General features: G+C 41.2%; 1 protein-coding gene across 6 annotated transcripts in view; it reads left to right on the top strand.

Annotated features, from left to right (window-relative positions):
* TRPM3 (transient receptor potential cation channel subfamily M member 3) overlaps positions 1 to 27,889 on the top strand; it is a 597,865-nt gene that overhangs the window by 456,882 nt on the left and 113,094 nt on the right. For all 6 annotated transcript variants that reach the window (XM_032798185.2, XM_032798181.2, XM_032798183.2 and 3 more), the window contains exon 7: positions 2,742 to 2,916. In XM_032798185.2, the coding sequence (XP_032654076.1) occupies positions 2,742 to 2,916 (175 nt within the window). The remainder of the gene's footprint in view (positions 1 to 2,741; positions 2,917 to 27,889) is intronic.

Below are 27,889 nucleotides of genomic sequence, written 5' to 3'. Positions count from 1 at the left end.
CCGTCCCTGCCCATCGTGGTTAATAGCCATTGATGGACCTATCATCCATGAATTTATCTAGATTTTTTGTTAATCCTGTTAGTGTTGGCCTTCACAACATCCTCTGGCAAGGAGTTCCACAGGTTGACTGCATTGTGTGAAAAAATACTTCATTTTGTTTGTTTTAAACCTGCTGCCTATTAATTTCATTTGGTGACCCCTAGTTCTTGTTTTATGAGAAGGAGTAAATAACACTTCCTTATTTACTTTTGCCACACCAGTCATGATTTTATAGACCTCTATAATATTCCCCCCTTAGTTGTCTCTTTTCCAAGTGGAAAAACCCCACTTTTATTAATCTCTCCTCATATGGAAGCCATTCTGTACCTCCAGTCATTTTTGTTGCCCTTTTCTGAACCTTTTCCAATTCCAATAAATCTTTTTTTGAGATGGTATAATCACATCTGCATGCAATATTCAAGCTGTGGTCATATCATGGATTTATATAGAAGCAATATGATATTTTCTGTCTTCTTATCTATCCCTTTCTTATTGAGTCCCAACATTCTGTTCACTTTTTTGCTGCTGCTGCACACTGAGAGGATGTTTTCAGAGAACTATCCACAATGACTCCAAGATCTCTTTCTTGAGTGGTAACAGCTCATTTAGGCCCCCTCATTGTATATGTATAGTTGGGATTATGTTTTCCAATATGCATTACCTTGTATTTATTAACATAGAATTTCATCTGCCATTTTGTTGCCCAGTCACCCAGTTTTGAGAGATCCTTTTGCAGCTCTTCAGTGTCTTCCTGGGACTTAACTATCTTGAATAGTTTTGTGTCATCTGCAAATTTTGCCACCTCATTATTTACCCCTTTTTTCACTAAACATTAAATACCACCTCCTTTCTCCTGCCTAATAATGATTAGGGTAGAGAAGCATTTGGGGATGGTTTATAGTATACAAAGCAGATATGGAGCTATTTAGCTGTGTGCTAATCATACTGTTAATCACTTTGCTTGTATGTCATACCTTTTCACTCACACTTCATCTTTTAGCCTGTTTGTCATTTTGGACTATAAGTGTGTCAGGGGAGGGACTGGATCTTCCTGTATGGCATGCACAGGACCTACTTTGTTTTGAGTGCTACTGTAATATAAACAAAACAGTAATAATTATTTAAAGCAAGTTTTTATTTATTAACTATATGATATCTACTTATAGTTACAAAGCACAATAAACATAACATCTCCTTTAAATGATAGTAATAATGAGGCACATGGATTGACAGCAGATTATAGTTTTAGTTAAGTACACTGCAGACTGTCCTCGGAGACAGTAGGACAGCATTTGTGTATGCTGAAATAGATAAAGGTAAATTCAGATCAAGTTTTAGTCTGCCCATTTATGCATGTAAAATGGCTGGTGTCCCTGGTCAGACTACATCCCCCTTATGTACCATGGTCTCTATTCTAGGAGGTGGGAGGTGGTACATCATGGGATTCCCTGGCTATCATTGGAGTTCCTGGTCTTGGTGCATCATAGGAAAGGTAATCTGGCAAGGGATCCTGGCCAGTAGAATAAAATGGGGTCATGAGTCAACTGAACTACAACTCTCCTGATCCCTTGTGGAGGTATTTCCTGATCAAAATATTTCAGTTTGTGGGCGTTTGGTTTTGTTGATTAAAAACCTAAATTTTCCACAGAAAGTGAACACTTTTCACACACAAATATCCCTTGCTTTTCATCAAAAAGCAGTTTTGACAGGAAATTTTCAATCCTCTATTATATACCCCATTTCAGATATCACCAGCCTCCAGTGATTAAGAAGGACAAACCGTACTAGTTGTACAAATAAAGAACCTTTTGTTAATCATATAACAAACAAAACTTTTTTCACTCAGGTGAGTCTGGTCAAACCACATCAGTCTCCTGAATGAGTACAAGTGTTTCCTCTTTTGCAGACAGAGCCTATCTATTTGCACTACAGATGTTGAGAATGAGGTCATAGTACGTCTATATTTGGTTGACTGCTACTGGAGTTTTGTTTCCAGTTCTGGTGTCCACACTTCTAGAAGAACATTGAAAAATTGCAGCGGGTTCAAAGAAGAACCATGAGAATGTTAAAGGATTGGAAAGCATGCCTGGTAGTGAGAGATTCAAGTTGCTCAATCTGTTTAGTTTAGCAAAGAGAAGGTTATGGGGTGACTTGATCATAGTCTGTAAGTACCTACATGAGAAACAGAGATTTGGTAAAACAGGGTTCATCAGTCTAGCAGACAAAGGTATCAGAAGATCCTTTCAGCTAGAAGCTGAAACTAGACAAATTCTGACTAGAAATAAGGTACTTTTTTTTTTTTTTTTTTTTTTTTTTAAACAGTGAGGGTCATTAACCATTTGAACAACTTGTGGTAGATTCTACATCAGTGGAAATTTTTAAACAAAGAGTAGATGGTTTTCAAAAAGGTCTGTTCTAGTTCAAACTGAAATGAACTCAGGGAAGTCCTATGGCACATTACACAGCAGGTCAGACTAGATGATCACAGTGGTCCTTCTGGCCTTAAAATCTATGAACCTATGAATCTCTTAACACCATTTCTTGTAAGAGGCCAATATATAGTTAGTATGCAGTAATTTCAGTTTGTTTTTTCTTTCTTTTGTTGTGTTTTTATTTGGTTTGCTGGCTTTGCGGTTTTGTTTGGTTTTGTTTTTTGGGGTTTTTTCTTTTCTTTTTTCCCCCTTTTCTTTCTTTTACTCCAGGAATTGGGCAAGGGGTTCCAGTGGTGGCACTTATTGTGGAAGGAGGGCCCAATGTTATCTCTATTGTCTTGGAGTACCTACGAGACACTCCACCTGTTCCTGTTGTGGTGTGCGATGGCAGCGGCCGGGCATCTGACATCCTTGCATTTGGTCACAAATATTCAGAAGAAGAGGGGTGAGTCATTTGCTAGGAAACATTAATGAAACAAAATAATTCTTAATGTGCATGGCTATTTTTTGGTGCTAATATGGAGGCTGGGAAACTATTAGCAACATAACACAGTACCAAATACTTCCTCAAGTCACAGTTTCTAGCACTGATTAGAGTACTGCTTAAAGATATTGAGATATTCAATGCAAAAGCTGCCTGGCTCCTAGATGGGGAAAACCAATGCAAGATTGTAGAAACCCTGAAGAATTGTATTGGCAGGTCTACCATTGGGATAAATCCTAGCTATATAGCATGAGCAGCTGCATATAGACATACACACTATACTGAAAGTCAGGCATCAGCAACATCTTACCATTGCGGGTCAGGATGTCAAACACAGAACCGGCTCAGCGGGTACCATGAAATATATGCTCACTGCAATCAGAGCTGGCTTATGCATACTATAAATGGTGGTATGCTGTCTACTAACTCTAGCTTTTGGCACAGCCCTGCCCTTTGAATAATCATAGTCCCTAATTGTTCACATTGGCCAAGTGTATCTACTTCTTCCTGTACTTTGTACAGGAATTCCATCTGTCCACCTGTATTCATGCACTGCTGTGGTTTTAGTGTCTCTTCCCCTTTTTCTTTTGCTAACTTGAGGCAAGGCAAGACCAGTATTTAGATCATGGTGTAGATATTGTAAGCATGTTTTTGGCTGAATTGGGATCTCAAGTGTGTCTAATGATTATATAAAAAATGTATGCACTTAATGTGTTCTTTTCCTCTAATGGTGACTAACGTATATGAAATCATACTGGCACAATTAAGTCTGAAGATTTAATAACCAGCAATAAAAACACCCTCTCGTTCTAAAACTTAAAGGACTAATTCATGGTTTTCCTCTACAGTTCCTTCATACTGCTTTAAGGTAGTTCAGATCCGGGGTTCTTACTGGGGCTGGTGTGCGTATATGTGTTTGTAAAATGCACATCAGTAACAGATTTATAAAATGAGAGCATATGTATAAATAAAACACACTGTAGACTTTAAACAAAAGTTAAATATGATTTAATAGTAAATATAATTATCAAGACCTTCTTTTTACATTTAAAAATGTTCTAATGGGGAATGAGGGATCAAAGAATGAGTTACGTTTTTATTAGGTCTATTTTCATTACAAATGTTGAACAATTTCTATCATGATCATTTTAATTCAGACTTAATTTGTTGTGGTCATGTCCTAGTACCAGAAAGTGTCCCCTCTGCACCAGTTTAAATAAATAATATTCGGGGGGGAGGTTGTGTGAGTGTGTTGGGGTTAATCTTTAACTTGTGATAATTCTACCATATGTTCAAAATAATGTGCATATGCAAGATTTTAAATTGGCTAGAATTATTTGTTTAATTTGTCTTTTGGTTGTGTTTCATTATGAGGCACCCTAGGCATATAGGTGCTATAAAAAGTAGATCAGGAGGTATTTTCAAAAGCACTTAGAGTTGGCCTATCTCTCCTCCCTCAAAGCCATGTTAAAACTTCCATTGGAGCTCAATGGGAGCAAATTCAATCCAAAGTAGAGCGCTTCTGAAAATCCCACCTCATTATTATTAATGATTCTGATGCCCTTTTTTAAAGGCTGGCTTATAACGCCCTTTTTTGAAGGCTGGTGAAATTCCCTGTGCCACATTTAAAAGGTCAAAGAAACATGCATTAGCAAAGTTCTAGAAATTACATATGGAAAAGACCAATCAGACCATCTCCTCCATCCCTCAGCAAATGCAGGTTTGTGTGCTAAAGTAAGGACCTGGTCCTGCAAGGTCCCACCATCAGCTCCCTCAAACTATATTTTCAGATGCTTTGGCCAGTGTAGTTTTAAATGTCTCTGGTAATTGGGCTTCCACCACATCCCTTGTGGAACCTATTCCTCAGTTTTAATAGAACTCATTCTTTGCACATCTAACATTACTTTCCTCTGCTGAATTCTATCCTATTGCTCCATTTTTCTGTCTTAAACAGTTTCCATCTCCCTCCTTGGTATTTATACCCTTCCAATACTCATATGTCAAGTCTTCCCACACACACCCATAGTCTCATTTGTGTTTAAAATAAATAAATAAACCTCCAGAAATTGTTTCTGAATTCAGCCAACAAGCAGCAAAAATCTCATTCAGCTACCACAAAGATAAGAACCTAAACAGAAAAAAATGGAATCACATTCATCTGTCATAATCCTTCATTAATAAGGAAAGCAAAGCATGGATGTGATTGGGAAATAATATTAGTTTGCCTGGAGTCATAACAAGCAAGCCATTTTTAGTCTGAGGTTCTCCAGCCTGGTCTTCTCGAATATAGCCATTCCCCTCCTACCTGTGATTCACAGTTAATTGCTTGATTTGACCATTTCCCAGGATTTCCTAGGTGACAGCTGCAGTATTAGCATATTTAATAAAACACTTGAGGCTGTCCTAATCACACTAGGTATTACAGGCAAGCATCTGCTTCCAAGTCTAAACTGAGGTTGGGACATACTGTTTTTTAGAAATAATAAGTATAAAACTCAAATATTGTGCTCATGAAAACTTTTTTCAAAAGTAAATTATACTTTAAGTAAAGTTTCGTTCTGTTTGGATTTTATTAACGTTTGTAATTTTGTTCAAATACCATTTAAAATAAGGCACAATAATAAGAGAAAACAAAACAACTGCCAGTAGAACACACTTTGGACAGAAATTGCAGTGACTGCAGCTACAAATTTTTCTTTTGGACTGAATCTCTATGAGTAAGTTAAAGCAACTTTGTCCTTCAGAATACAAATGTATTTAGAAAGTTCAAATTACATCCTGAACTCAATTCTCCTCTTTTTTTCTTTTCTCCTTTTACCCAGTCAGAGTGTAGAATCTAAGTGTACATCTACACTGCACGATTATTTCGAATTAGCTTAAACCGATATTACAAAACAGATCTAATAAAATTGGTTTAGCGCGTCCACAGTGGGATCCCGAAATCGATTGTTTGCGTCCATGGTCCAAAGCTACCATCGATTTCAGGAGCGGTGCACTGTGGGTAGCTGTTCCTCAGCTATCCCATAGTTCCCACTTCCGTGTTGAGAGCACAGTGCCTGATGGGGCAGAAAACACTGCCCCGGGTGGTGCTGGGTACAGCCTCACCCCTCCCTTTGTGAAGGCAGCAGACAACCCTTTGGCGCCTTTTTCGCGGAGTGCATTGAGCAAACGCCATAGCACAGCAATCTTTCCCTTTTTTTTTTCACGTGGTGGTGGGGGGAAATAAACTGAGGAGCTGTTCCCTGAACCACGCCAGACACTGTGTTTGAACCTACAGACATTGGGAGCTCAGCCAAGAATGCAAATAATTTTCAGAGACTGCTGTGGACTGTGGGATAGCTGGAGTCCTCAGTACCCCCTCCCTCCCTTCATGAGCGTCCATTTGAGTCTCTGGCTTCCCGTTACGCTTGTCACACAGCGCTGTGTATCCTGGAGTTTTTTATTCAAACGCTTTGGCATTTCGTGTTCTGTAACGGAGCTGGATACAACAGATTTGTCTCCCCATACAGCGATCAGACCTAGTATCTCCCGTACGGTCTATGCTGGAGCTCTTTTTCGATTTCAAACTGCATCGCCAGCCGTGCTGATCAGAGCTCCACGCTGGGCAAGCAGGAAATGTAATTCAAAAGTTCGCGGGGCTTTTCCTGTTTACCTGCCCGCTGCATCCGAGTTCAGATTGCTGTCCAGAGCGGTCAGTGCTGCACTCTGGGATGCCGCCCGGAGGCCAATAACGTCGATTTCCGTCCACACGAACCCTAATCTGAGTTATCGCTATCGAATTTAGCGCTACTCCTCTCGTTTGGGAGGAGTTCCGAAATCGATTTAGTTATCGTTTAACTCGATATTAATGACGACGGCGTGTGAACGGATACAGCGTTAAATCGGTATATTGGCCATTAAACCGATTTAAAGTCGCAGTGTAGACCTGGCCTAAGAAACACTCAAACTCTGGCTGCTTTCTGCAAAGCTGTGTACTTCTGCAAGTCATCATGTTAGCAATATTTTATGGGCTCGGCACATTAACATTAGTATTATCAAGCTGTTTGTTTCAGTGTTCTAAATGCCTAATCGCTGCAGGCAACAAATGCACTGGTTTTATACACACACAATATATGTGCACACCGGGCAACGCTGTGAAGCGCTCTCATGTTTCTTTGAGGATGTGATCACTAACATTTCTTTTGAGCTGTTTCCATGGGTGCAGAACCAGGGCTGAAAGTAAAGGATAAAGCGTAGTCCTCTTTGCTTGAGTTTCAATCAGTGTGGCTCCATTCTTTCCTTTCTGAGAGATCCCAGAGAGTAGAATTGTTCAATTACTTATCTGCATGATGGCCCTTTTGCATTGGCTTCCTCGGGGTTCCATCTTGTCTCCCCTCTCTCCTGTCATTCACATTTTCCTGTTCATTGTTTTTTGATATTAGGAAAACATTTGCTTTAAAATGTCTTATTTAAGAATATTAATATACGAATAATATAGCAGGGAGATGCATCTCTCTCTCTGCACATGTAAGCATTTTATAGAGAAGATAACCGTCCTTGAATGACCACTGACAAGTCAAAACTGGAGGCTGTCCCTTGTTGTAGGTTTGGAGCTCTGGGATCTGCCTGGAATGTCTTCTAATAAACAGTTGCTCAGTATAAAGAGAGGAAATTTTGCACAATAAAACAGATTCTCAGCTTCTTGTGCATTCTGACATAAGCAAAACTTTGGCTGCTGTGATAGGAGATTGTTTGTTTGGCTGCACAGTAAGGTCCCAGACCTGCACTGTGATGAGAACTGGACCCAATGCACTCCATACTTCATAGAACCAGGCTCTATCTTTATTTTCCACGACTGAATTGGTATATTTTAAGAAGAAGTAGATCAGAGAGGATCCTGAAATGCAGCCTTGCAATAAGAAATAACTCTGAAGGTAGGTCAATTTTGTGACCTAATTACATTTTTCCTTGCAATAAAAGTAACTGCGCATTAAAAAGTTGTGGTGATAAGGTGTGTTGTGCTTCTCATTAAGCTGAATTTAAGAGCACTGTATGTATTGAATCTGCATTTTTTAGTGTATCTGTTGCAAAATTCCATTTAATGCTGTCATTGGAGATCACTTTATGACCTTGATTTTGAAAGTGTTTCAGCAGTACATGGAAGGAAGAAGAAGGTGATTGTACTACAGCATAAAAAGTTTGTCGTATTACAGCATAAATGTAAAGAGAGGCTACTGGGAGGCATAAGCAAGGCTAAGCTCTAGGTGTAGTCATCTGCGTTAAGCAGTAGCAAGACCCTTTCATTCATGCTCCCTTACTTTCAGTACATGGTAGGAGATGACACATTCTCTAAGGAGACATAGGCTTAAATCCAATCCTACTTATGTAATTGATATCCTTAGCCCTTATACCATATTCCTGCTACTAAGCAGGAGTAACTTGGTGGCTGCAATGTCATTAATGCACGATCAGGTTCCTGCATGCTTCCTCTTGTCCTGCTCCTCATATTATCCTTTCCAAATATAGGAACTAAAGCATTTTTGTTTATAGGCACTTGACTTCAATGAGGCTATTCACCTGCTTAAAGTTAAGGACATGCTTAAGTGTTTTGCTGGAACTGAACCCAGGATTGTAAAATCTGTATGAGCACTGAATTGTTGAAGTGGTTAAAATAGCAGTTAAATTCTGGCCTTCTACCAAGTAAATCCACAAAAACTTTTGACTTTGTAATCAAACATATCCTCCCATTCCCATTTCCTGCATGCATGCACACACGCTGACTGAAGCAACTTTAAAGTGCGACTATTTATAGAATCATGCATACTGTGATAATTGTGTGCAGTCTTCAGGCTCTGTTGTTAATTAAATCCTGCACTTAAAAAATGATTCGATTAATGCTCTCTCACTGCTTAAACAAATGTTTCCTTTGGAAGAGGAAATGGTTGTAATAGTTGAATGTAATCTACCAAATCTAGGTGTTATAACAGTGTCTTAACTATTGCTTCAACTCTACACTTAGGGAGGTGAGATCCTCAAGGAATTCAAGTTAATGTAGTAATAATGTGCTTTGTGGTAGTATTCATAAGGAACAACACACAATATGTATGTGTTTCAACTGAGCTATACACCCTCTACTGGTGATTAGGGTTTTGTATAGTCCCCATCAAAGTGCACTTTCTTGGCTTCCATCACCTGAGGAACAGTGCTGACTCATGAGTACAGTTTAAAAACCAAGCAAGAAAAATTCACTAAGGCGTCTTCACTGAGAATTTTAATTCTTATTTTCAATAAGGTGGATCATAATATAGTGATGACCTGTACTCAGTACAACTGCCATAATGTTTCGGTATTGTATCTGAAAGGAATTTTGTTAGCTAGTCAGTGCCTGCTGTCATGAACCATCCCAGAGTGCTTCAGAAACAATAAACTGTACATGTAAGAATAACTTCTCTGATGAAATGCAGCCACTTCTGTTGTGGGAGGACAACAGCCAAGCAAACAGTGGGGGGGCAAGAAGGAAAACATTCAGCAATGGGCCTCACGCAAACCTCTGCTTTTATTAAAGTGGCTAAGTATCTTTAATGTTCAAGCAGAACGAAAGGACAACTTGGCTTATTAGGTCTCCTCTCAAAAACCAACACAAAGCAAAATACATGGAACTCAGAAGTATGAAGAGTTAAGTGAGTCCTACTGGAGTGCAAAAGTGTGGCTTGTTTCTTTCCTGAAACAAACAAAACACAACTAGAAGAGACTCTGGCTGCATTAGTCTAGAAACACGTAAGAGTAAAAATCCCCTCACATCTCCAGAACTCCCTCCACTGGATCCTGCTCAGGAAACACCTTTCTGTTCCCCAGAACCCAAAAAGGAGCCCAGTAAGTCTGACTAGACTCACCTACACATCAGGTGCAGGTAGGCATTCTCGGGCTTCCCCCAGTTACCTTCCACTCAAGTAGGCCTCTGAAAAACTGGCCAAACCCAAAGGGTTTGCCACTGTCCATACATGGTTGAGTTTCCAGTTCAGGTCATTTATAGGTCTGGAGGACACATCATGGCTGTGGGCCCCTTTCAAGAGACACGAAAGCCTTGTAAACCCAATCAGACCCTTATGTAATGCAGTGTTCCAACACATTGCAGTGGGTTTTTTTTTTCTGTTCTACTTTCAGCCTGGCACAAACTGCTATATCTGTCTGTGTATCTACATGATGATGATAGCCACATGTTTTCCTTTCATTAATGCAACTCAGCCACTAAACAAAGTTGCTTAATTCAACTCACTTCTCTGAAGTATAAGGTTTACTATGACCTCTTGTAAAATACTGATATAAAGGAACAGATGAATCACAACAGGTTGTGGGAGGAGAAAGCTGTATTCATTGCGCAGTCCAGCCTCATAAGTAGTAACCTAGAGCTGGCAGTATTCATTGCACATCATCGGTACTGAAAATACTGGAGACAGCTGACTAAATAATGTAGAGAGCTTCAACTCTGTGATGTGATTTAGTGTAGTGTATATTATCCTGTCTGACACTGGGCATGGTTCAAAAGACATTTCCATGTGAGGCAGAAGTATGCCAAAGCCTCTCATCTGTCTCTATTGGGTCAGCCAGAGCAAAGAAAGGAGCTGTTCTTTGAAACTTATTTTCCAGGTTGTATTAGGAATAATTAAAATGCAGATTGATAAAGGCAATTTAAAGTTAAGCATTTTGATTGTTTTGGGTGCCCTGTCTAGATGGATCCAATATATCTTGTGATCATCTTTCCTTTGGGAATATATACTTAAAGCTCAGGCCCCTGCTTGCTACTGATGCCTATTTCATATCTGACTAGGGTTGCCAATCCTCCAGATTCTCATGTGATGAAACCTCCAGGAATATGTCCAGCCAGAATTGGCAACCCTATATCTGACAGAAATTTAGGTGAGAATGGTCATAGGCTTAATGTCCTTTAGGAATCATGCCGATGTAAAAGATTAATGTACGTTTCATCCTAAACTTGCTCGTAGGTTTACTTCATGCTGGAACTAAATATGAATGTGCAACATGGGAGACAGGCACCTAAATACCTTTGAGAATCTGAGTCTTGTTGCCTCATCTAGAAGTCAAATGGGGTGGAGACTAAAATGGAATGAAAGACTGGACTCATGATCTATGCTGGAATATGCTTTGAATGGAACACTGTGTTTAGCCAGAATCAGGTCATGTGCAAATATTTTGTCAATAAAAAATATTTTTCTTTCACAGATCATTGCCATGATGAATAAGATGTATGTAATTTACATTGTGTCTTATGCTTTTGGGATGAAATTTCGCACTATGTGCAGGATCAGCACAACACCGATGTGCTACATAAGTCCACGTAAGCACTCAAGATAGGACTTGTGTTTTCTATATACCTTGTGTTAGCCCTCTGCATAGGTGTGAATCTGATCCTTTATTGATACCAAAATACTGTCTATTGTCAATCTTGACAGAGACTTTTAATGAAATCATTTCTTCCAGTCTCTCATTTTTACTACTAGATTAGAGTGATCAGACAGCAAGTGTGAAAAATTGGGATGGGGGAGGGGGTAATAGGAGCCCATATAAGACCCAAAAATCGGAACTGTCCCTATAAAATTGGGACATCAGATCACCCTATACTAGATCTATTATTACTATTTTTAAAAATTAATTGAAGAGTTGTTGTTTAGCAGAGAGTGCATTGAACCTTGCAGAAGTTTTGAACACAGGAGTAGCATCAGGATTTCATTTCCATGAGATAATGCATTTAGGAGCATTGTGGGTATGATACTTACTAATATTCCATATATATATTATAACTGCTATATATGAAGTTTTCCTAGTGTTAGCAATAAACAATCATAACTGCAAGAGTTGTGACTCATCTTTCACCTTTTTATACTGCTATTAGATCAATAGAGTCCCTAAGTCAAAGTCTACCCCACATCTGCAAAATAAGAAAAAATAAGTGATACTGTATAGAACTTTGTGTAATGTGATGTTCTAGACCATAATATCATGTACTGAATACACTGATTTCCTACAATGAAATCCTGGCCCCATTAAAGATAATGGCAAAACTCCCATTGACTTCAGTAGGGCATGATTTCACCCTTAGTGTTTTAAAGTGAAAGTTCCAAAACCTGCCAATAATTTGATGACCTGATGAAGATGAAATATTTTCTATTGATATATTTATGAAAGTATCAGTATTAACCTTGCTCCAAGAAAGGTCTGTTTAGGAGCATTGAGGCAACTTGCATCTTGTTTTAAAATTATTTATACTATAATACAGTACTTCGTTATACAATTATTGTGTGAAGTATTCCCTTCTAGTTAAGTCAAATATAGAATTAGGCTTGGAAGGATTAGATTTTTTTTTATCAGTAAATGTTGGTAAACTTCCATTTCACCCTACACATACAAACCAATGAGAAAATATTTCCACTGATCAAAATTGACAGGCAAAGTCATAAAAATGCTGCTTGAGAATTTATAGAGTTTGATTTTAGGATATTTACTTTCTGTATTTTGACAAGTGATGTCAACAATTTGTGTTTTAATGGTTATAAAGTTTTAATTTTTTGAATCTCAATGTCTGCTGCCACTAAATAATTATTGTCTGACATGCACTCCCATAATATTCCAAAACAGTGAAAATTTAAATTAATAAAAAATGCTGAACACCTGTAATTTTTCACAACTGTGAAAATTTAAATCAATAAAAATAATTAAAAGTTTAAACATAAACATTGATATTATTAATCAAAAATATAAATAAGTAAAATTAGAATTCTTTCAGACCTGTATATAGTTTCCAAAGAAATGAACTGGATAAAAATACATTAATTTAAGCTGTTGTAAAGGATTATTTTTCTTATATTTTTTAAAACTTACTACTGTATAATATCATCAGTGCTTTCCAGGTCAATAGCAGTTTACATGTTACTCTGTACTATAGTAGTAGCTGGGTGAAATTCTTCAGCTAAAACTCTTTTTCACCAACAATGCAAATTTGGGGTGATGGAAACATTTCATGAATTTTGTTTCATTTAAAAAATTAAAAAATCTTTGATTTTTTTTAATGAAAATGACTTTTTATAGCCAAATTTACTTCACTTTTATTTTGCATAAAAATTAGCATAAAATACTCAAACATCATGACAATTTTTATTTCAGTTAGAACAAAACTGTCCATGCCACACAGAAGGAAATTGGGTGACCTCAAATGACTTTTTAATTCAATTTTTTTAAATATACCCAGTAATCAAAAAATGAATTATTTGCACACATCTCAGTTGCCATGGCCATGTGATGGGTTAGAAAATCAATTGTTTTCATAATTATCTATATACTACTTTCAAATATAACTGATATCTCGGAAAAAACTAATATAATGCTCAGCAAAAGATACCTTGCTACTTTTACATTTGGTTATCTGTTGGCATTCATGGGAGAAAGAAAATGTAAGTGTGTTGGAGAGAAAATTAGGCCAGCTTACAAAAAAGCAGCATCACAAAATGTTGTGTTTATTTTACTTTGTCTCTTATACTTCTTCCATTAGCATGATTTCTCAACACTTGTTCCTGTATTTTTTTTAATGTACAGAAGTGAAATTTATCAGTCATATAATGTCAGCTCTTTAAGAAATATCACACACATTAGACATTTCCTTCCAATGAAGGAAATATATATATGTGCTGGGATGGAGGATTTCAGTGTTATGCTAGTGTCATAAACAGATAGTTAAGGGTTAATGCCCCTTTTACCTGTAAGGGGTTAACAAACAGTGAACCTGGAACACCTGACCAGAGGACCAATCAGCAGACAAGATACTTTAAAATCTGGGTGGAGGGAAGCCTTTGTTTGTGGTTTTTGGGTTTTGCTTTGTTCTCTCTGGGTTCTGAGAGTGACCAGATGTACCTACAGGCTCTCTAATTTTCTGTTCAAGTAGTAAGTACAAGTAGAAAGGCGGTTTAGTCTTTTTGATTGTTTTTCTTTATTTGCAAATGTGTATTTGGCTGGAAGAATTGTATCTCTGTTGAAATTTGTATGTATGCTGGGGGGAAGGATTCTCTCTAGTGTCTATAAGCTGAAAGACCCTGTAACATTTACCATCTTGATTACAGAGACAACTTTTATGTTTTTCTTTCTTTTATTGAAAGCTTTTCTTTTTTAGAATCTAATTGATTTTTTGGTTATCTTGTGTAAGACCCCAGGGGAGGGAGTCTGCACTCACCAGGGAATTGGTGGGAGAAAGGAGAGAAGGGGGGAGGAAAAACCTGCTCTTTGTGTTAGTCACCGTCTCTCTCTCCAGGAGAGAGGAGGGGGAGGGGGGAAAGGTGAATTTCTTCTTTGTTTTGGATTCACGGAGCTTGAATCTGTATTGCCTCTTGGTGAGGGGAAAAGAGGAGGGGGGAAGGTGGAATTCCTCTCTGTTTTAAGATTCAAGGAGTTTGAATCACTGTGATCATCCAGGGTAACCCCAGGGAGGGGAAGCCTGGGGGAGACAACGGTGGGGGAAAGGGTTTACTTTCCTTGTGTTAAGATCCAGGGGATCTGGGTCTTGGGGGTCCCCTGGGAAGGTTTTGGGGGGACCAGAGCGTACCAGGCACTGAAAGTCCTGGTTGGTGGCAGCCTATCAGATCTAAGCTGGTAATTAAGCTTAGGGCAATTCATGCTGGTACCCCATCTTTGGACGCTAAGGTTCAGAGTGGGGACTTATACCATGACAGCTAGGTTCATTGGAAGGTAATGTTTAAGGTGTGTGGTGTTTCTTAGAGTTTACATTATATATTACATCTATTAAAAGCTATGTCATTTTGAACACATTTTGAACACATTTGTTCTTAGAGTTTGGAAAGGGGAGGAGTATTATTGCATGATTGCTCTCTTCATCAAATGACTTTAGATCTCGGTTTTAAAGAACTGTAGATGGCAACTTCTGTGTGCCTTGTAACCACCATGGCGCACACAAGGAAATTGTGCAACTTGAACAAAGCTAACACTGAAAGGACACTGTCCTTTCAATCTAAATTATTCTAATACATCTTGACCAGGGTTCCCATTTGTAAATTCTTGCCATGAAGAACCATCGTTTCTGTTTTGTTAAAAGTATTTAAAATACTAACTTGGACTGTTAAGGTACTATAAAAATCTTAAAAGAGGAACATTGACTAATTAACCTCAAGATTCCAATCAGTTATAGAATTAAATATCGGGATGGCACATACCTCTTGAATCATCTAGCTTAACCCACCAAAGAAGAAGGAATCTATGCTACTTTTTCTCTATAATCTAGCATTCCCTTAAAGATACTTAGTGATCATGCCATAATTACTGAACATCACAAGATAAACAGGTCCTTTATCTGGTTGACCTGACTGTCAAAAAAGTTTTCCTAATACTGAAGTTAAATGTATCTTTTTTTTTTTTAATATCATCCTACTAGTTGTTTTAACACTAGTGTCCAGTGGGAATAATTCTTTTTGGGGTCCTTTATGCCCTTCATTTAGAGATATCATACCTCTTAAGCTCTTGAACTTTGAAAAAATGACACTTAAGTTTTTCAGTCTCTCCCTGTGAGCAGGGGAATCATTTGCAGCAAAGGATGGACAGAGGGATGGATAGACAGGTATTATCTCCTGCCTCAGGTTTGGACTTGTCCTTGCTGCCCAGAAAGACATCTTTCAAAACCATCTTGCTAATTTAAGGTGGAGCTGGAAGACCTTAAATATCAAATGATATAACATACTGAATTTTCCAGATCTGACAGTAACTTTGAAAACCAACTTCATCTTGTTTACAGCTATGTGATAATCACTCCACTTTCAGCATTTGTCTCTAGAACTGTTTTCCAGTGAGAAGCCAGATCCCAGGCTTCTTCAATCTATTTATTTCATGAGGGGCGATATCTACCTTTCTGTCAGTCTGAGGTTTTTCTATAGCTCCGTGGTATCTAAGCAATATTTACTTTTGCAGTTGAAAAGAGTGCTTAAAGTGAAACTGTTCAGAAATCCAACAATACCACAGGAAACCAGGTCTTGCTATTACCTCCCTCTTTCCCCAGTTTTTCTGAAATGGCACATCTGAAGTTTTTTGGTGGCTTGCTTGTTTTAGTGCAGTATTGGTAGGTGGGAAGGCAAGAAAATTAAATACAAAAAAATACAGTAAAATAATATTAATGGGTTGAGTTTTATCTTTCGTCTGTGATGCAACACATTGCACTTTAAAGAACTACAGTATATATGAATGGAAAGTTCACCTACTGTGGTAATGTCTAGGTAAACCCAGCGTAATCAGAGGACAGTCTTAACTCAGTTTCTGTGCTTTTGTTGCTTAGTCAACCCTTTATATTTGTTTAAATGTTGCTTTTTTTTATTTGATTGCTTAACAGTAATAAGATTATTTCAAATGGGTTTTTTTATATATTGATTATTGGATTATTTGTGCACATACAATGAAAATTAACCAGAAAAAAATGAAACAAAAGTAAACAGAATCCTCATAATGATCAAGAAAAACAAAAGACACAGATGTTTCCATAGCAATAATCTACTAATAATGCTTTGCTTCCAGTTGATTGATTATACATTAATAGAATCTGGGAATCATCTGTTTAACACACAAAAAACTCCAAAACACACTCTCAGGTGGAGCAAATGATCAAACCAAAGAGAGTAGGTAGGAATCCTAAAGAAAATTAGACACGGAAAAGAGTAAAAGGTCAGCAAAGTCATTCTATGCCTTGTCCCTGAAGCATCGTGCAACAACCTGACAGATTCTTCAGAGTTCAAACAGATTGTGAGGCAGTAGGGCCAGTGCAACCATTTAGGTGATCTAGGCAGTCACCTAGGGCGCTAGGATTTGGGGGCGCCATTTTCTTTGGCAGCGACCGCAGTGGCTGGATCTTCGGTTGCCGCCGGCATTTAGGCGGAGGGAGCTGGGGCAGGGGAGCGCGGGGAGGGCCGCCTGCAGCAAGTAAGGCAGGAGGGTGCCTTCATGGTGGGGGGGTGGGAAGCTGCCACAAAGGGGATGCCTCAGGGCGAAAAGGGGAGCAGCCACGGGGGGGAGGGCGCCTCAGGGTGGAGGGGAGGGGGAGGGCGGAAGGTGGAAGTTTCGCCTAGGGCGCAAAACATCCTTGCATCAGCCCTGTGAGGCAACAGTAGGAATATTCATCGAAGATAAGAATCCAGATGATTTAGAGTAAAGACTCAGGTTTGTCCTTCAGATTATGGGTTGGATTCCCCAATAAGCAGTGGAAAGTGGCCTTACACCACTCCTCTAGCCTAGCTCATAAGAAAGACAGGCTTGTCAGGGCAGGTCATGGGGAGGGCCATGACAGAGCAATCCTCCAGGCACATAAGATCCCAGGCCTAACTTGTGCCAGAATCAGGCAGCCCTGAATCAGAGAAACTTGGACAGAGTAGATAATCAAGGCCTAAATACGTTCCATTCTTTTCAAAGAAACAGTATCAACCATGCAAGAATATTGTTCCTTGACCATATTTTGCAGGGATAGAGGTGGCAGCAGGTCCTCCTTTTGGCAAGCTTTTAGATATTTGACCCATAGGAGATCATCTATTAGAGACCCAAAACTCCCCTAGGACAACAAAGTCTGAACAACTGGGAACAGAGTCAGAGAATGTTAACCCATGACAGCACAGAGGGGCTTAAATTAAATTAATGCCTCTTAAGCTTCCACACAGAGGGCTGTATTTTTAGAAATGGATGCTAATTTGTATACGTGAAACATGCAGTTGTTTGCGCTAAGCAGGTAATTGTGCATACATAATTTCCCATGATTTTCTTGCAGATGCCAGTGTAATTACCTGTTTTGTACATGCTATTTTTAGCATGTGCATCATAGGTATGTGTATATATATATTATAAATCAACTGATTGTGCAATTCAGTTGTGTCCCAGTGCAATCAAAGATCCTTGATTTGAGCAGCTGCTAGCCTTTCTAGGGTCATAAGGAGGAAATAAGGTTTAGTCTTGAACCAAATTATTTCACATTTAACACAAAGCTTTATCTGACATTGCTGTGTGCTTTATTAGAAAGAGAGAGTTACTAACCCTGCTTTTTTGTTTCTATTTCTGATATAATTATTTCCAGTTTGCTGCATCACTAAAGCACTGAATAGGAAGACACTGAGGCTGACCGTAGGCCTTCAAACCACTCTGATATAAATGGCACATTTATAAGCATGGAAAATTGTGACAGATCACATGATAAATGATACAAACAACCAGTTTTCAAACTGTCATGCTGCAGGAAGACTTGCCTTTTGGTAATTAGAAAGCCATCCCATGCCACTAATCAGGGCTGCCGGGGGCGGGGAGAAAGTGAGGCAATTTGCCCTGCGCGGCGCAGGGGCCCTGGTCCAGCAGAGGTCTGGGTCTTCAGCAGCATTTCGGTGGCAGGGGGCCCTTCAGTGCTCCCAAAGACGCAGAGTGACTGAAGGGGCCCCCTGCTTCCGAAATGCCGCCAAAGACCCAGACTGCTGAGTGAGTGCAAGCTCCGCAGCTCCCCACTTTTCCTCAGGCCCCCTGAATCCTCTGGGCGGCCCTGCTACTAATTTTTTAAAAGAACTGCCATTAGTTTCATTCAGAAGTTTGCTTAAAAAAAAACTATGGCATGGATAACTTTTAACATAGGAAAGACAAATGAAGGGAGCTTTGAAAAATTATGGACCATAGCCTGAGAGCCTTATCCTGTTTTCGCTCAGTGCTTACTGAGACAAATTCCTCTTGACTTCGAGGAGTTTGCCTGAAGGAATGCTGACTAAATTGTCAGTAAACCTTTAGGATTTGGATCTAATTTTTTTTTTTTTTTTTAGAAATTAACCATAGTTGGGGTAGAGACTAAAAGAGTTTTCGAAAGGTATGCTATATATGTCCATAGGCCACAGCATCTTATTACAGCTTCTGAATTGGTTTCACATACTTCACATCTTTCCCAGTAGGGGTACCAGATTTTTTTAAATCTCTTCAAGGGGCATTTTTAGCAATATCCATTTCATTTTACTACACATTTTTCTCATTATAGGATGGGAATAACATGTTTACTAACCCAGCTGAGTTCTGAAATACATTATTAGAATATTAGCCCCTTTCCACACCATTTTAGAGCATAAGACCCTTGTTTTTAATTCAGTTTTTACTAAAGTAAAATTCCCTTTGATTTTTGAAAATAGTTTTGCCTGAATAGGGGCTTCAGGGCTTGGCCCTGTATATTTAAGCCACATATTAACTTGCAACAAAAGGATTATGTTCAGCTGTGAACAAAAATATGTGCTTCTCTGTATTGGAGATTAGCTGTTTTCAGTGGGTATGTAAGTAAATGACAGCTGTGCGCTAACAGCTGTGTTGCATTAGGTGCAACTCAGACCACCAGGAATGCAGAAAAGTTGCCTCACATTTCTATATGTGGTGGCACCTTACTACAGATGCTTCCAAGCAGTGGCCCACATAGTGCCTCCAAGATCCCTCATGTATACGGAACCCTCAATGTAATGTGCAGCTCTCACCCTTCCCATGTGGGAGGTTCAGCTGCCTCCCCAGCATTCACTCCTTCCCCCTTCTTGTGCAGCACCCTGCAGATAGTGCTCCATAGGATTTGGATCTGCATAGAGGGACTAGGCAGGCTGGTATCAGGAATGAGTGACCACAGAGCAGATGCAATATAGGTTCACTATATGTAGAGAACAAGCAATATTCCAGTGGTTCAGGCACTTAATCCTGGGTCTCCAAAACATCCCTGCTAAATCCCTGATTCAGACCAGAGACTTGGCCCTGGGTCTCCCATGTCCCAGGTGAGTGCCCTAAGCTTTGGGCTATTGGCTGTTCTGGAGTGACTCTTTCTTTGTCTCTGGCTTTTATGAGGAATTCCATCCAAGATCTCAGAAATTTCCCCGATGCAAGTTTTCGTTTTGACAAATCAGTATTTTGCACTTAAAAACACTTCATGGAAAAATTTCCAACCAGCTCTAATGATGAGATTATTCAAACTCCATTTCACAGTGATTTTTTGCAGATCTTATTTATTTTTGCACCTCTTTACTCTTGGGGAGAGAATGTGATGCTACAGCTTTGCATGACAGTTGCAAGCCACATGAAATGGGTTTCAGTGTTTGTATATCCCAAAGCAATTACCTTAAGCCAGTTTGACTATTATATACTCTGCTATCTCACTACAATTGCTGCAGGGGTTTGAAATCATAAACCTTTGGTTTTATCTAACATAAAATGGGAGCTGTGAAGATTTTCTGGTTCTAATACTCCATATTTGATTAACATTGACTTTTACTAAAAACATTGACTCATCTAATAAGATTAAAAAAAACTACAACATTTTAAATGAGCAGACTGTTTTAGTATAGAGTATTTCACACTTCAAAAGATACAGTTTCTAAATTACTGAACCCACTAATCTGTAAGGTATTTAAGAATAACGATGTTGCATCCAGAACAACAGATTAATGGTTTCCATTATCAGGCGCTCTGCTGTTAATAACCTTGGTTGGTGTTTATTATTTCACTTTGATGTTAAGGCATTATTGAAGTATTAACATTTGCACTAAGTTAAAAATGGTTCCTTTTAAATTTCTAAAAGCTTCAAGTTGCCAAAAGCAAATCTTGTATATGGCTTCTTGGTTGGATTCAGTCAATGGGGAATGTACTTTGAATCTTCCCTTCCTTATTCAGTGACTGTCTACTTCTGGAAAGAATCTGCAAGCAGAGTGTGAGATATAAACTGTTAAATACAATATCAAAGGTGTTCATGATATTGACTTTTTTTTCCTAATGTGTTGCCCCTATTGTTCTCCAAAATTTAATCTCCATGATGAGGACAACTACTATCTGAAGATCCATTTCTTCCAATACCAATACATTCAAAGTTCACTCAATTATGTCAAATTTGTATTATCCAGAAGTACTTGGTACCTTCTATTATGTTATTGGATAATCAGGATTATTTCATCTAGGCCATCAAAGCTGTGGTTTCAGATATGATGACTACCACAGAATATCTTGTGGCACCTTAGAGACTAACAAATTTATTTGGGCATAAGCTTTCGTGGGCTAGAACCCAGTTCATCAGATGCATGGAGTGGAAAATACAGGAAGAGATATATATGCGATCTTTTCATGTACTCGGTATATATATCTTCCTACTGTATTTTCCACTCCATGCATCTGATTAATTGGGTTCTAGCCCACGAAAGCTTATGTCCAAATAAATTTGTTAGTCTCTAAGGTGCCACAAGTACTTCTCGTTGTTTTTTACTGATACAGACTAATATGGCTTCTACTCTGAAACAGAATATCTTGACATCTTCTGAATTTGTTAATTTCTCAGCCGGCACCTGAAAAAGATATAGTCTATTACAGCAGTCCTGACTTTGGCAAGTCTCCCACTTACTTCAGTATTATAGGCTGCTTTTACCACTGCTTCTGTAAATTGTAATAATACAATCATTCATTACTAAAGTGTCATAAGAAATGGTTATTGTTAGAATTGATGTTTAATTGTATCACAATACATTGCCTATGGGCTATACCTGGAATAACTTAGTCTTTACTTAGACAAAACTCCTACTGAAATCAGAACTCAATAAGGGCTGTGGAATTTGGCCCTATGAATCTTTATTGAGGGGATTCAGTAATACCATATTAACAGTCAGTGATCTCATCATTGTTGCACACACTTAAGTGGATGATGCAAAAGTAAATGCCATCATATCAGTAATATAAATTATAACAAGTTTACATTTAGAGGTATTTGTTTATTCCAAAAGCAATCAGAACCATAACATCTGAGATCCTTACTAGATTAAAAATAAACAAATACCAAATTTCTTAAGTCATCGCTACAGATGATTTACAGTGCCTTTATCTGCCCTACAATAAGTCCTTACTGTGGCTTGATGGTAATTCATTAAAAGCCGAGTTAAATGGGTAAATTTTACACTGCACCTTTAAGCCACTCTATCCCAGAGGATTCCAAAGCACTTTGTTAACCTTACACACAGGACAAACATGAATTACTCCCTCAGCTACTGAAATGTAACCATCTCCAGTGTGGAATGTGGCTTCTCTTTTAACAGTGAAAGATCAGTGCTCTACAACAGTTTAAGACAGGAAGAGAAAAGGAATGCAATTGACATTAGAACTTGGTAAACACCAGTGGAATCAACACCTTTATTCTGGCAAAAAGTGCTGAGGGAGGGGATATGCAGTGAAAACAAGCAGTCAATAATTCAGTTTTAAATTTCATCTGAAAGATGGAGCCTTCAGCAGCACAACTGACAAATGATGTTTAAAGATAAACATTTCAGAAGTGTCCCACTGGGACTCCTAAGTCTCACTTAAGGTTATGTCTACATTGCAATAAAAAACCTACAGCACTGAGTCTCAGAGCCCGCATCTTTTGGCTCAGGCTGCAGAGTTAAGAACAGCAGTGTAAACATTCAGGCTTAGGCTGGAGCCCATGCTCTAAGGGTATGTCTGCACTACGAAATGAGGTCGAATTTATAGAAGTCGATTTTTTAGAAATCGATTTTATACACTCGATTGTGTGTGTCCCCACTTAAGACCATTAACTCGCAGAGTGTTCACAGTACTGACGCTAGCGTCGACTTCCAGAGCGTTGCACTGTGGGTAGCTATCCTATAGCTATCCCACAGTCTCCGCCGCCCATTTGAATTCTGGGTTGAGATCCCAATGCCTGATGGGTCAAAAACAGTGTCACGGGTGGTTCTGGGTACATGTCATCAGCCCCTCCCCCCCCGTGAAAGCAACAGCAGACAATCGTTTCAAGCCTTTTTTCCTGGATTACCTGTGCAGATGCCATACCACCGCTCAGCTCACCGTCACCGTACGTCTCCTGGGTGCTGGCAGACTTGGTACTCCATTGCTACACAGCAGCAGCTCATTGCTTTTTGGCAGCGGACGGTGCATTACGATTGGTCAGTCAGGGGCACGTGGGCAGACATGGGTGCTCCTGGAAGAACTCGGTGAGGTCTGTCAAGGGCGCCCAGACATAAATGGGAGTGACTCCAGGTCATTCTCTTTTTAAGTTTTGTCTCCTAGAGAGTCAGTCCTGCCTGCAGTCATACTGCACCGTCTTCTGGCGAGCAGCCAGAAGACGAGGATGGCTAGCAATTGTATTGCATCATCTTCTGGCGAGCAGCCAGGAGACGACGATGGCTAGCAGTCATACTGCACCATCTGCTGCCAGCCTAAGATGTAAAAGAGAGATGGAGTAGATCAAAACAAGAAAGAGACCAGATTTGTTTTGTATTCATTTGCTTTCCCCATCCCCCGTGAATAGTGGGGGGAGGGATAGCTCAGTGGTTTGAGCATTGGCCTGCTAAACCCAGAGTTTTGAGTTTAATCCTTGAGGGGGCCATTCTGTGTGACAGTTGTGTGTGTTTCTCCTTGATGCAAAGCCACCCCTTTTGTTGATTTTAATTCCCTGTAAGCCATGCCATCAGTCGCCCCTCCCTCTTTCAGAGCAACGGCAGACAATCGTTTTGCGCCTTTTTTCAATGCAGACGCTATAGCATGGCAAGCATGGAGCCCACTCAGATCACCAAGGCAATTATGACCACCACACGCATTATCCTGCAGTATATGCAGAACCAGAACCTGCAAAAGCAAAACCAGGTGAGGGCAGCACGGTGACGAGAGTGATGAGGACATGGACACAGACTTCTCTCAAAGTACGGGCCCCCGGAATGTGGACATCATGGTGTTAATGAGGCAGGTTCATGCCATGGAATGCTGATTCTGGCCCGAGAAACAAGCACAGACTGGTGGGACCACATAGTGTTGCATGTCTGGGACGATTCCCAGTCACTGCAAAACTTTCGCATGCGTAAGGGCACTTTCATGGAACTTTGTGACTTGCTTTCCCCTGCCCTGAAGCATAAGAATACCAAGATGAGAGCAGCCCTCACAGTTCACAAGTGAGTGGTGATAGTCCTGTGGAAGCTTACATTGCCAGACAGCTACCGGTCAGTCGGGCATGAATTTGGAGCGGGCAAATCTACTGTGGGGGCTGCTGTGATCCAAATAGCCAACGCAATCAAAGAGCTGCTGATATCAAGGGGGTAGTGACTCTGTGCAGGTCATAGTGGATGGCTTTGCTGCAATGGGATTCCTTAACTGTGGTGGGGCGATAGGCGGAACCCATATCCCTATCTTGGCACCGGAACACCAAGGCAGCAAGTACATAAACCGAAAGGAGTACTTTTCGATGGTGCTGCAAGCACTGGTGGATCACAAGGGATGTTTCACCAACATCAACATGGGATGGCTGGGAAAGGTACATGACGCTCTCATCTTCAGGAACTCTGGTCTGTTTCAAAAGCTTCAGCAAGGGCCTTTCTTCCCAGACCAGAAAATAACCATTGGGGATGTTGAAATGCCTATAGTTATCCTTGGGGACTCAGCCTACCCCTTAATGCCATGGCTCATGAAGCAGTACGCAGGCAGCCTGGACAGTAGGCAGGAGCTGTTCAACTACAGGCTGAGCTAGTGCAGAATGGTGGTAGAATGTGCATTTGGACATTTTAAAAATGCTCTGGAACGGTTTACTGACTTGGATAGACCTCAGCGAAACCAATATTCCCATTGTTATTACTGCTTGCTGTGTGCTTCACAATCTCTGAGAGAGTAAGGGGGAGACATTTATGGCGGGGTGGGAGGTTGAGGCAAATTGCCTGGCCGCTGATTACATACAGCCAGACACCAGGGCAGTTAGCAGAGTACAGGAGGGCGCGGTGCACATCAGAGAAGCTTTGAAAACCAGTTTCATGACTGGCCAGGCTACAGTGTGAATGTTCTGTTTGTTTCTCCTTGATGAACCCCCGCACTCCCACTGCCGGTTCACTCTACTTCCCTGTAAGCTGAACACCCTCCCCTCCGACCTTCGATCACTGCTTGCAGAGGCAATAAAGTCATTGTTGCTTCACATTCATGCATTCTTTATTAATTCATCACACAAATAGGGGGGTAACTGCCAAGGTAGCCCAGGAGGGGTCGGGGAGGAGGGAAGGACAAGTCCACACTGCACTTTAAAACTTATTGAATGCCAGCTTTCTGTTGCTTGGGCAGTCCTCTGGAGTGGAGTGGTTGGGTGCCTGGAGGCCCCCACACCGCATTCTTGAGCGTCTGGGTGAGGGGGCTATGGAACTTGGGAAGGAGGGCAGTTGGTTACACAGGGGCTGTTGCGGCCGTCTGTGCTCATGCTGCCTTTCTTGAACTTGAACCGTGCGCCGGAGCATATCAGTGTGTTCCTCCAGTAGCCTCAGCATTGCCTCTTGCTATCTGTCACCAAGCTGATGCCCCCTATCATCTTCAGCCCGCCACTTATTATCTTCAGCCCGCCACCTGTCCTCGCATTCATATTGTGCTTACCTGGACTCTGACATTGTCTGCCTCCACGCATTCTGCTGGGCTCTTTCAGTGTGGGAGGACTGCATGAGCTCAGAGAACATTTCATCACAAGTGCGGTTTTTTTTGCCTTCTAATCTTCGCTAGCCTCTGGGAAGGAGAAGATAGTGTGAGCATTCAAACATTTGCAGCTGGTGAAGGAAGAAAAAGGGAGAGCGGTAGTTAAAAAGACACATTTTAGAGAACAGTGGGTAGACTCTTTCATGGTAAACCTTGCTGTTAACATTACATAGCACATGGGCTTTAAGTACAAGGTCACATTTTGCCTCTTATTGAGGGTATGCTGGTTTGCTGTGAGAGATCACTCACACAGGGCTGGGCCACAGAATTCGGTTTACAGGCAACCATGGCAAGACACAGTCTTTTGGCTTCTTTAACCTTCAAAACATGTGGGAATGGTTTCAAACAGCAGCGCCCTCATTTCCCGTACCAAGCAGCCATTGAGTTGGCCATTTAAAATGGGTTGGCAATTTAAAAGGAGGGGCTGCAGTTTTCAGGTTAACATGCAGCACGAACCCAACTAACCCCCCTCACACACACCCAGTTCTCTGGGATGATCGCTTCATTCCTTCCCGCACCGCGTGGCTAACAGTGGGGAACATTTCTGTTCAGCCACAGGCAAACAGCCCAGCAGGAACAGGCACCTCTGAATGTCCTCTTAATAAAATCACCCTATTTTAACCAAGTGACCATGAATGATATCACTGTCCTGAGGATAACACAGAGAGATAAAGAACGGATGTTGTTTGAATGCCTGCAAACACCGGGACCATACGCTGATTCCAAATTACATGCTACTGGTCTGGCATGGTAAAGTGTACTACCATGGAGGACAGAATAAGGCCGCCCTCCCCAGAAACCTTTTGCAAAGGCTTTGGGAGTACATTCAGGAGAGCTTTATGGAGATGTCCCTGGAGGATTTCCACTCCATCCCCAGACACGTTAACAGAGTTTTCCAGTAGCTGTACTGGCCGCGAATGCCAGGGCAAATTAATCATTAAACACACTTGCTTTTAAACCATGTATAATATTTGCAAAGGTACACTCACCAGAGGTCCCTTCTCTGCCTGGCAGGGCCAGGAGGCAGCTGTAGGTGGATGGGTGGGTGAATCCAGGTCCAGGGTGAGAAACAGTTCCTGGCTGTCAGGGAAAATGGTTTCTCCACTGCTTGCTGTAAGCTGTCTTCAACCTCCTCATCATCATCTTCCTCGTCCCCAAAACCTGCATCCCTGTTGCATGCTACTCTATTGATGAGTCAAAGCACAGGGGTGGGGTAGTTGTAGGGGCACCTTCTAGAATGGCCAGTGCATCTGAGTTGAGAGCACTGTCCAGAGCGGTCACAATGGAGCACTCTGGGGTAGCTCCCGGAGGCCAATACCATCAAATTGTGACCACACTACCCCAAATTCGACCCTGCAAGGTTGATTTCAGTTCTATTCCCCTTGTTGGGGGAGGAATACAGAAATAGATTTTAAGAGCCCTTTAAGTCGAAAAACACGACTTCGTCATGTGAACAGTTGCAGGGTTACATCGATGTAACACTGCTAAATTCAACCTAAACTCGTAGTGTAGACCAGGGCTAATACTCTCCCCCCTCATGGGGTCTCACAGCCAGGGCACTAGCCCAAGCCCAAACATCTACACTGCAGTTTTATAGCCCTAAACCCAGGGCTGGATTAACCTTTTGTGGGCCTGGCACCAAACATATTTGTGGGCCCCCCATGGGGGCAATGGAGCATTGCATGGGGAGATCGGTCCCCAGAGCAAGGGGCTGGCCAGGGGTATGGCGTGGGAGGAGCGACCCTGCTCCATCCAGCCTAGGGGGAGGGCACTATTTACAAACCAGCAGTTGCCAGGCACACAATGGCCCACCTGGCCCTGCACTGCCAGCATGCCCCTTCCCCTCAGGAGTGGGCCCAGGCTGCACCACACATCCCACCCAACACCCCCTGACTCCCAGTGGCCAGAGCCCCCCTAGACCCACTATGCCCAGCACCTCCCTGATCCTGTCACAAATGCACAGTGCCCTGCACACCACCATCCCTTGCCCACAGCCCCACCACAACTGCCCAGCACCCCACACACAATCCCCACTCCATAGTGCCCCAACACACAGATCTTCCCTGCCTCCTCACAGCCCAGCACCCCCACACACACACACCAGAGACCCAGTCCCCCATGCCCTGCCTCTGAGCCGCACTCACCGGCCCTCTGGGAGGCGATTGTGTCTGCTGGGCTGAGCCAGCAGCACAGCCAGGGCTGGTCTCGGGGCAGGGAATCGCTCCGGCCCCTCAGGAGTGGTGCGACCAGCCAGGCTCCCTCAGGGCCCACTTGCCTAGAGGGGCCCAGCCAAGCGCCTCTCACCTCCCCCCACCGCCCCTGAATTGGCTGAGACTGGCCAGTCTTCTGCATCAGTCCCAGGTGGCTCAGCTCCAGGGAGACAGGTGGGGCCCCACGGGTGGTGGGAAGCAGAGACTGCTAAGAGCCAGGG

Source organism: Chelonoidis abingdonii, chromosome 6 (genome assembly GCF_003597395.2).
Source record: "Chelonoidis abingdonii isolate Lonesome George chromosome 6, CheloAbing_2.0, whole genome shotgun sequence".
Lineage (NCBI taxonomy): Eukaryota > Metazoa > Chordata > Testudines > Testudinidae > Chelonoidis > Chelonoidis abingdonii.
Note: the sequence above shows the minus strand (reverse complement) of the source record. Positions and strands in the feature narration are given on the sequence as shown.